General features: G+C 44.4%; 1 protein-coding gene across 1 annotated transcript in view; it reads right to left on the minus strand.

The window, feature by feature from the left end:
- Positions 1-10,000, minus strand: part of arap3 (ArfGAP with RhoGAP domain, ankyrin repeat and PH domain 3) — a 58,101-nt gene that overhangs the window by 15,813 nt on the left and 32,288 nt on the right. The window contains exons 17-24 of the mRNA XM_080773981.1: positions 9,856-9,976; positions 8,672-8,773; positions 6,134-6,290; positions 5,888-6,020; positions 4,469-4,667; positions 4,217-4,277; positions 3,156-3,319; positions 1-194 (exon numbers count right to left, since the gene is read on the minus strand). The exon at positions 1-194 is cut by the window's left edge and continues 19 nt beyond it. Coding sequence (XP_080630107.1) covers positions 1-194; positions 3,156-3,319; positions 4,217-4,277; positions 4,469-4,667; positions 5,888-6,020; positions 6,134-6,290; positions 8,672-8,773; positions 9,856-9,976 — 1,131 coding nt within the window. The remainder of the gene's footprint in view (positions 195-3,155; positions 3,320-4,216; positions 4,278-4,468; positions 4,668-5,887; positions 6,021-6,133; positions 6,291-8,671; positions 8,774-9,855; positions 9,977-10,000) is intronic.

The raw sequence follows: 10,000 nt of genomic DNA on the forward strand, positions 1-10,000 counted from the left end.
TGGGTGGAGCTCCGTCATGAAGATGGGGTCGTCGATCTCCCTGAAGAAGCGCTTCAGGACGTCCGTCACGTCCTCCAGGAAGTTGTCTCCGATGCGCAGCTTCACGTTCCGCGCGTCGCGGCGGAACTCGTCCATCAGCAGCTTGATGCGCGACGTCGCTCCGTTCTTACGGTAGATCCCCTCGTGACCCAGCCCTGAACATGAATGAACAATACCTCGTGACCCAGCGCTGAACATGAATGATTAACACCCTCATAACCCAGCCCTGAACATGAATGATTAATACCTCGTGACCCAGCCCTGAACATGAATGATTAATACCTCATAACCCCGCCCTGAACATGAATGATTAACACCTCATAACCCAGCCCTGAACATGAATGATTAATACCCTCATAACCCAGCCCTGAACATGAATGATTAACACCTCATAACCCAGCCCTGAACATGAATGATTAATACCTCATAACCCCGCCCTGAACATGAATGATTAACACCTCATAACCCAGCCCTGAACATGAATGATTAATACCCTCATAACCCAGCCCTGAACATGAATGATTAACACCTCATAACCCAGCCCTGAACATGAATGATTAATACCTCATAACCCAGCCCTGAACATGAATGATTAACACCTCATAACCCAGCCCTGAACATGAATGATTAATACCCTCATAACCCAGCCCTGAACATGAATGATTAACACCTCATAACCCAGCCCTGAACATGAATGATTAATACACTCATAACCCAGCCCTGAACATGAATGATTAACACCTCATAACCCAGCCCTGAACATGAATGATTAATACCTCATAACCCAGCCCTGAACATGAATGATTAACACCTCATAACCCAGCCCTGAACATGAATGATTAATACCTCGTGACCCAGCCCTGAACATGAATGAACAACACCTCATAACCCAGCCCTGAACATGAATGATTAATACCCTCATAACCCAGCCCTGAACATGAATGATTAATACCCTCATAACCCAGCCCTGAACATGAATGATTAATACCTCATAACCCAGCCCTGAACATGAATGAACAATACCCTCATAACCCAGCCCTGAACATGAATGATTAACACCTCATAACCCAGCCCTGAACATGAATGATTAATACCCTCATAACCCAGCCCTGAACATGAATGATTAACACCTCATAACCCAGCCCTGAACATGAATGATTAATACCTCATAACCCAGCCCTGAACATGAATGATTAACACCTCATAACCCAGCCCTGAACATGAATGATTAATACCTCGTGACCCAGCCCTGAACATGAATGAACAACACCTCATAACCCAGCCCTGAACATGAATGATTAATACCCTCATAACCCAGCCCTGAACATGAATGATTAATACCCTCATAACCCAGCCCTGAACATGAATGATTAATACCTCATAACCCAGCCCTGAACATGAATGAACAATACCCTCATAACCCAGCCCTGAACATGAATGATTAATACCTCATAACCCCGCCCTGAACATGAATGATTAATACCTCATAACCCAGCCCTGAACATGAATGATTAATACCTCATAACCCAGCCCTGAACATGAATGATTAATACCTCATAACCCAGCCCTGAACATGAATGATTAATACCTCATAACCCAGCCCTGAACATGAATGATTAATACCCTCATAACCCAGCCCTGAACATGAATGATTAACTCCTCATAACCCAGCCCTGAACATGAATGATTAATACCCTCATAACGCAGCCCTGAACATGAATGATTAATACCTCATAACCCAGCCCTGAACATGAATGAACAATACCCTCATAACCCAGCCCTGAACATGAATGATTAATACCCTCATAACCCAGCCCTGAACATGAATGATTAATACCTCATAACCCCGCCCTGAACATGAATGATTAATACCTCATAACCCAGCCCTGAACATGAATGATTAATACCTCATAACCCAGCCCTGAACATGAATGATTAATACCTCATATTAATAACGTACCGTATTGTGTGATAAAGGATACACAGCTGTCTACTATAATAATAATATTAATAACGTACCGTATTGTGTGATAAAGGATACACAGCTGTCTACTATAATAATAATATTAATAACGTACCGTATTGTGTGATAAAGGATACACAGCTGTCTACTATAATAATAATATTAATAACGTACCGTATTGTGTGATAAAGGATACACAGCTGTCTACTATGATAATAATAATAATAATAATAATAATATTAATAACGTACCGTACTGTGTGATAAAGGATATACAGCTGTCTACTATGATAATAATAATAATAATAATATTAATAACGTACCGTACTGTGTGATGAAGGATATACAGCTGTCTACTATAATAATAATAATATTAATAACGTACCGTATTGTGTGATAAAGGATACACAGCTGTCTACTATGATAATAATAATAATAATAATAATAATATTAATAACGTACCGTACTGTGTGATGAAGGATATACAGCTGTCTACTATAATAATAATAATATTAATAACGTACCGTATTGTGTGATAAAGGATACACAGCTGTCTACTATAATAATAATAATAATAATAATAATAATAACGTACCGTATTGTGTGATAAAGGATACACAGCTGTCTACTATGATAATAATAATAATAATAATAATAATAATATTAATAACGTACCGTATTGTGTGATAAAGGATACACAGCTGTCTACTATGATAATAATAATAATAATAATAATAATATTAATAACGTACCGTATTGTGTGATAAAGGATATACAGCTGTCTACTATAATAATAATATTAATAACGTACCGTATTGTGTGATAAAGGATACACAGCTGTCTACTATAATAATAATAATAATAATAATATTAATAACGTACCGTATTGTGTGATAAAGGATACACAGCTGTCTACTATAATAATAATAATAATAATAATATTAATAACGTACCGTACTGTGTGATGAAGGATATACAGCTGTCTACTATAATAATAATAATATTAATAACGTACCGTATTGTGTGATAAAGGATACACAGCTGTCTACTATGATAATAATAATAATAATAATAATATTAATAACGTACCGTACTGTGTGATGAAGGATATACAGCTGTCTACTATAATAATAATAATAATATTAATAACGTACCGTATTGTGTGATAAAGGATACACAGCTGTCTACTATGATCGGGATGTCGTTCCTGCTCAGCTGTTGTTCTCTCAGACTGTTGCCCCGCCCACCCGCTGCGCGGTGGATGTCTGAGCTCCACAGGGCGAAGTCCCCCCGCCCCGCCCCCTGGAGGTGGAGGGTCCTGACGCACGCACGCACACACACACACACACACAGAGACACACACACACACACACACACACGCACACGCACACGCGCACACACACACACACACACACACACACACACACACACACACACACACACACACAGGGAGACAAGACAGATCAACTTAAATCTCAATTATTGTGTCAAATGGAGAGTAACCGTCTCATATCATGTGTATAGCATAGTATAGTATATATGTGTATAGTTTATGTATGTATAGTTTCATTATATAGATATTCCACTGTTACTTTCTTAGCTTGCGCATGTTTCATGATAAATGTTTTTATGTGATGCATTCCCATGCTTTTGTTCTTGCTTAATGCTAACTCGCTCTGGATTAAGAGCGTCTGATAAATGCCTAAATTGTAAATATTCAACATGTGGTAGATCAGCTGTTCTGAGATCAGCTGTTATTGGAGAGTAACCGTCTCATATCCAACATGTGGTAGATCAGCTGTTCTCAGATCAGCTGTTAGATCAGCTGTCCACAATGTAGAGGAGGAGGTGGTGAAAGAATCCCTAGACTCCTTCAAAAGCGCTCTCAAAGGGCACCTACGGTACAGACGGCTGCAATTCAAAACTGGCCCCACCCCCTTTTTCCTTCACTGTTTTTTCCTTTTTACCTCCTATGATGTGTATATTCGTACGTCTCTAAATATTATGATGAATTGAACAAGGTGGACTCTGTTGTAAACCAGTGTAATGCTTTATCAGTGTGTCGTCCACTCACAGTTAACAGTCTTTGTATTGAGTTGTACTTGAAATGTACTGTAACTCTGCAAACTGTTAGTAACTACTTCAATCAATCAATCAATGTCTGTAAATCAAGTCAAGTTGAACAAGTTAATTAAAACCTGAACTCAACACTCACCTCCCCTTCTCCACCAACACCAGAGTATCCTTCTTCTCATCATCATTCTCTGATGTGATGCCTGACAGACAGACAGACAGACAGACAGACAGACAGACAGACAGACAGACAGACAGTACGTTTGATCAAACACTGAATGAATCAACCAACGAGATTTAATGAATCGACCAATAGCACGGACACATTGAATGAATCGACCAATGGAACGGAAACATTGAATGAATCGACCAATAGGAACGTAGGGACACTGACTGAGCTCCTGCAGCCTGTTGAGGTTGATGATGTCCTCCGCTGCTCCGTCATTGGTCGGACAGACGAAGAGGTTGGACTTCTGCAGGACGAAGTGGGCGTGTCTCCAGTGCTGGGGGTCCAACATGGCGCGGTAGCGCAGCGTCCCCACGCGCTCAAACTCCCTCGTCAGCAGGATGTGGCAGCTCAGGGGGGAGGCGGCCTGGAGGGGGAGGAGTTACAGCTCAGAGGGGAGGCGGCCTGGAGGGGGAGGAGTTACAGCTCAGAGGGGAGGCGGCCTGGAGGGGGAGGAGTTACAGCTCAGAGGGGGAGGAGTTACAGCTCAGAGGGGAGGCGGCCTGGAGGGGGAGGAGTTACAGCTCAGAGGGGAGGCGGTCTGGAGGGGGAGGGGTTACAGCTCAGAGGGGAGGAGTTACAGCTCAGGGGGGAGGCGGTCTGGAGGGGGAGGAGTTACAGCTCAGAGGGGAGGCGGCCTGGAAGGGGAGGAGTTACAGCTCAGAGGGGAGGCGGCCTGGAAGGGGAGGAGTTACAGCTCAGAGGGGAGGAGTTACAGCTCAGAGGGGAGGCGGCCTGGAGGGGGAGGAGTTACAGCTCAGAGGGGAGGCGGCCTGGAGGGGGAGGAGTTACAGCTCAGAGGGGAGGGGTTACAGCTCAGAGGGGGAGGAGTTACAGCTCAGGGGGGAGGCGGCCTGGAAGGGGGAGGAGTTATAGCTCAGAGGGGGAGGAGTTACAGCTCAGAGGGGAGGCAGCCTAAAGGGGGAGGGGTTAAAGCTCAGAGGGGGAGGAGTTACACCTCAGAGGGGAGGGGTTACAGCTCAGAGGGGAGGAGTTACAGCTCAGAGGGGAGGCAGCCTAAAGGGGGAGGAGTTACAGCTCAGAGGGGAGGCGGCCTGGAGGGGTGATTTTTAATTGTCTAATTTAAATCTCACAGAAATATGTATAAGCAATGAGATTTTGTTTCCTTTCCTATGGCCTTGGAGATGTTTCCTTTCCTATGGCCCTGGTCCAGATGTTACCTTTCCTATGGCCTTGGTCCAGATGTTACCTTTCCTATGGCCTTGGTCCAGATGTTACCTTCCCTATGGCCTTGGTCCAGATGTTACCTTTCCTATGGCCTTGGTCCAGATGTTACCTTTCCTATGGCCTTGGTCCAGATGTTACCTTCCCTATGGCCTTGGTCCAGATGTTACCTTTCCTATGGCCTTGGTCCAGATGTTACCTTTCCTATGGCCTTGGTCCAGATGTTACCTTCCCTATGGCCTTGGTCCAGATGTTACCTTTCCTATGGCCTTGGTCCAGATGTTACCTTTCCTATGGCCTTGGTCCAGATGTTACCTTTCCTATGGCCTTGGTCCAGATGTTACCTTTCCTATGGCCTTGGTCCAGATGTTACCTTTCCTATGGCCTTGGTCCAGATGTTACCTTTCCTATGGCCTTGGTCCAGCTGTGCAAGGCGTCGGCCGTCTCCAGTCCAAACTGGTAGTGTTTCTCTGACCTCAGGTAGAGCTGACCTCTGACCTCTGACCTCAGGTAGAGCTCGAAGGTGTAACGAAACCTGGAAGAAAGAAAGAAAAAATATATATAAGTGTTGAATAGAGGAAAGGAGCGCCCCCTGCCTCTCTGTTACTAGATTACTGGAGGACAGATCCGACAATGCGATTGGCTGACCTGTCGATGAATCCGTTGTTGTGATTGGTGCTGTCGGGCCGGCTGACGCCCACACACAGGATGTCTTTGGTGTCGATGCTCAGACTGGCCTCAGAGGAATGTTCTGACTCGTAGAGGAGGACGCACTTGTCCACCGTGCACCAGAACTTCTTATAGTCTAAACAGGGAGATAACAGACTTATCCACCGTGCACCAGAACTTCTTATAGTCTAAACAGAGAGATAACAGACTTATCCACCGTGCACCAGAACTTCTTATAGTCTAAACAGAGAGATAACAGACTTATCCACCGTGCACCAGAACTTCTTATAGTCTAAACAGGGAGATAACAGACTTATCCACCGTGCACCAGAACTTCTTATAGTCTAAACAGGGAGATAACAGACTTATCCACCGTGCACCAGAACTTCTTAAAGTCTAAACAGGGAGATAACAGACTTATCCACCGTGCACCAGAACTTCTTAAAGTCTAAACAGGGAGATAACAGACTTATCCACCGTGCACCAGAACTTCTTATAGTCTAAACAGGGAGATAACAGACTTATCCACCGTGCACCAGAACTTCTTAAAGTCTAAACAGGGAGATAACAGACTTATCCACCGTGCACCAGAACTTCTTAAAGTCTAAACAGGGAGATAACAGACTTATCCACCGTGCACCAGAACTTCTTAAAGTCTAAACAGGGAGATAACAGACTTATCCACCGTGCACCAGAACTTCTTATAGTCTAAACAGAGAGATAACAGACTTATCCACCGTGCACCAGAACTTCTTATAGTCTAAACAGGGAGATAACAGACTTATCCACCGTGCACCAGAACTTCTTAAAGTCTAAACAGAGAGATAACAGACTTATCCACCGTGCACCAGAACTTCTTAAAGTCTAAACAGGGAGATAACAGACTTATCCACCGTGCACCAGAACTTCTTAAAGTCTAAACAGGGAGATAACAGACTTATCCACCGTGCACCAGAACTTCTTATAGTCTAAACAGAGAGATAACAGACTTATCCACCGTGCACCAGAACTTCTTAAAGTCTAAACAGAGAGATAACAGACTTATCCACCGTGCACCAGAACTTCTTAAAGTCTAAACAGAGAGATAACAGACTTGTCCACCGTGCACCAGAACTTCTTAAAGTCTAAACAGAGAGATAACAGACTTATCCACCGTGCACCAGAACTTCTTATAGTCTAAACAGAGAGATAACAGACTTATCCACCGTGCACCAGAACTTCTTAAAGTCTAAACAGAGAGATAACAGTCTTATCCACCGTGCACCAGAACTTCTTAAAGTCTAAACACAGAGATAACAGACTTATCCACCGTGCACCAGAACTTCTTATAGTCTAAACAGAGAGATAACAGACTTATCCACCGTGCACCAGAACTTCTTAAAGTCTAAACAGAGAGATAACAGACTTATCCACCGTGCACCAGAACTTCTTATAGTCTAAACAGGGAGATAACAGACTTATCCACCGTGCACCAGAACTTCTTAAAGTCTAAACAGAGAGAGAACAGACTTTTCCACCGTGCACCAGAACTTCTTATAGTCTAAACAGGGAGATAACAGACTTATCCACCGTGCACCAGAACTTCTTAAAGTCTAAACAGAGAGATAACAGACTTATCCACCGTGCACCAGAACTTCTTAAAGTCTAAACAGAGAGATAACAGACTTATCCACTGTGCACCAGAACTTCTTAAAGTCTAAACAGAGAGATAACAGACTTATCCACCGTGCACCAGAACTTCTTAAAGTCTAAACAGAGAGATAACAGTCTTATCCACAAGAACTTCTTAACCCAATCCAAGCCAAGGAACGTCGTTTTAAGCACTATAACTCTCTGTGCCAGGACGTAATTTTGCGTCTTAATATTTTCTTTTACAATATAACGCTGGCACCTGGTCTGTGTTTCCACTGGCATGGATTGTGTCCAAACAGAGAGAGAACTGTTCATGGATTGTGTCCAAACAGAGAGAGAACTGTTCATGGATTGTGTCCAAACAGAGAGAGAACTGTTCATGGATTGTGTCCAAACAGAGAGAGAACTGTTCATGGATTGTGTCCAAACAGAGAGAGAACTGTTCATGGATTGTGTCCAAACAGAGAGAGAACTGTTCATGGATTGTGTCCAAACAGAGAGAGAACTGTTCATGGATTGTGTCCAAACAGAGAGAGAACTGTTCATGGATTGTGTCCAAACAGAGAGAGAACTGTTCATGGATTGTGTCTAAACAGAGAGAGAACTGTTCATGGATTGTGTCCAAACAGAGAGAGAACTGTTCATGGATTGTGTCCAAACAGAGAGAGAACTGTTCATGGATTGTGTCTAAACAGAGAGAGAACTGTTCATGGATTGTGTCTAAACAGAGAGAGAACTGTTCATGGATTGTGTCTAAACAGAGAGAGAACTGTTCATGGATTGTGTCCAAACAGAGAGAGAACTGTTCATGGATTGTGTCTAAACAGAGACAGAACTGTTCCAAGTATTGAATGAATCAATGAAAAGCGCCCAGCGCTGCAGTACCTTCTCTGGCCTTGCGGGGCAGCGTCGTTCCTCTGTGCATGGATCTATACAGGAAGCCTGAGTGGAGGACCGGCTGCATGATCTCATCATACACACTGGAATCTACCGGAGAGGAGAGGAGAGGATACATGGAGTTTAATGCAGCCTGAGAGAGGGGAGGAGAGGAGAGGATACATGGAGTTTAATGCAGCCTGAGAGAGGGGAGGAGAGGAGAGGATACATGGAGTTTAATGCAGCCTGAGAGAGGGGAGGAGAGGAGAGGATACATGGAGTTTAATGCAGCCGGAGAGAGGGGAGGAGAGGAGAGGATACATGGAGTTTAATGCAGCCGGAGAGAGGGGAGGAGAGGAGAGGATACATGGAGTTTAATGCAGCCTGAGAGAGGGGAGGAGAGGAGAGGATACATGGAGTTTAATGCAGCCTGAGAGAGGGGAGGAGAGGAGAGGATACATGGAGTTTAATGCAGCCAGAGAGAGGGGAGGAGAGGATACATGGAGTTTAATGCAGCCTGAGAGAGGGGAGGAGAGGAGAGGATACATGGAGTTTAATGCAGCCAGAGAGAGGGGAGGAGAGGATACATGGCGTTTAATGCAGCCGGAGAGAGGGGAGGAGAGGAGAGGATACATGGAGTTTAATGCAGCCTGAGAGAGGGGAGGAGAGGAGAGGATACATGGAGTTTAATGCAGCCTGAGAGAGGGGAGGAGAGGAGAGGATACATGGAGTTTAATGCAGCCGGAGAGAGGGGAGGAGAGGAGAGGATACATGGAGTTTAATGCAGCCTGAGAGAGGGGAGGAGAGGAGAGGATACATGGAGTTTAATGCAGCCGGAGAGAGGGGAGGAGAGGAGAGGATACATGGAGTTTAATGCAGCCTGAGAGAGGGGAGGAGAGGAGAATCTAGTAACAGATCTATATATAATATATATATGAGCCATCCCTGAACACAACATGAACACATCGATGTAACCGCATGGATTTTAGCGCTGCGGACACTCCGTGAACGATGCATCGAGATTTCACCCGTCAATTGTATCCGATACACGGTGAATGAACCGATGCACTCGCATCGCGCACGTCTAATCGTGTCGATTATTTTACACATGCCTAGTGTGTGTGTGTGTGTGTGTGTGTGTGTGTGTGTGTGTGTGTGTGTGTGTGTGTGTGTGTGTGTGTGTGTGCGTGTACCTGTACAGGTGTGTGTGTGTAGGTTCAGACCGCCGTTAGAAGCAGAAAGTCGTTCAGCCTCCGTGAAGATCTGAGTCACCGTCCTCAGGAGAGTCTGTTCCGTTACGGCCGTACACAACACCTGTAAACAACATACTGTTCTGTT

The sequence above is a fragment of the Protomyctophum bolini genome (genome assembly GCF_963924005.1).
Source record: "Protomyctophum bolini genome assembly, chromosome: 10".
NCBI lineage: Eukaryota > Metazoa > Chordata > Actinopteri > Myctophiformes > Myctophidae > Protomyctophum > Protomyctophum bolini.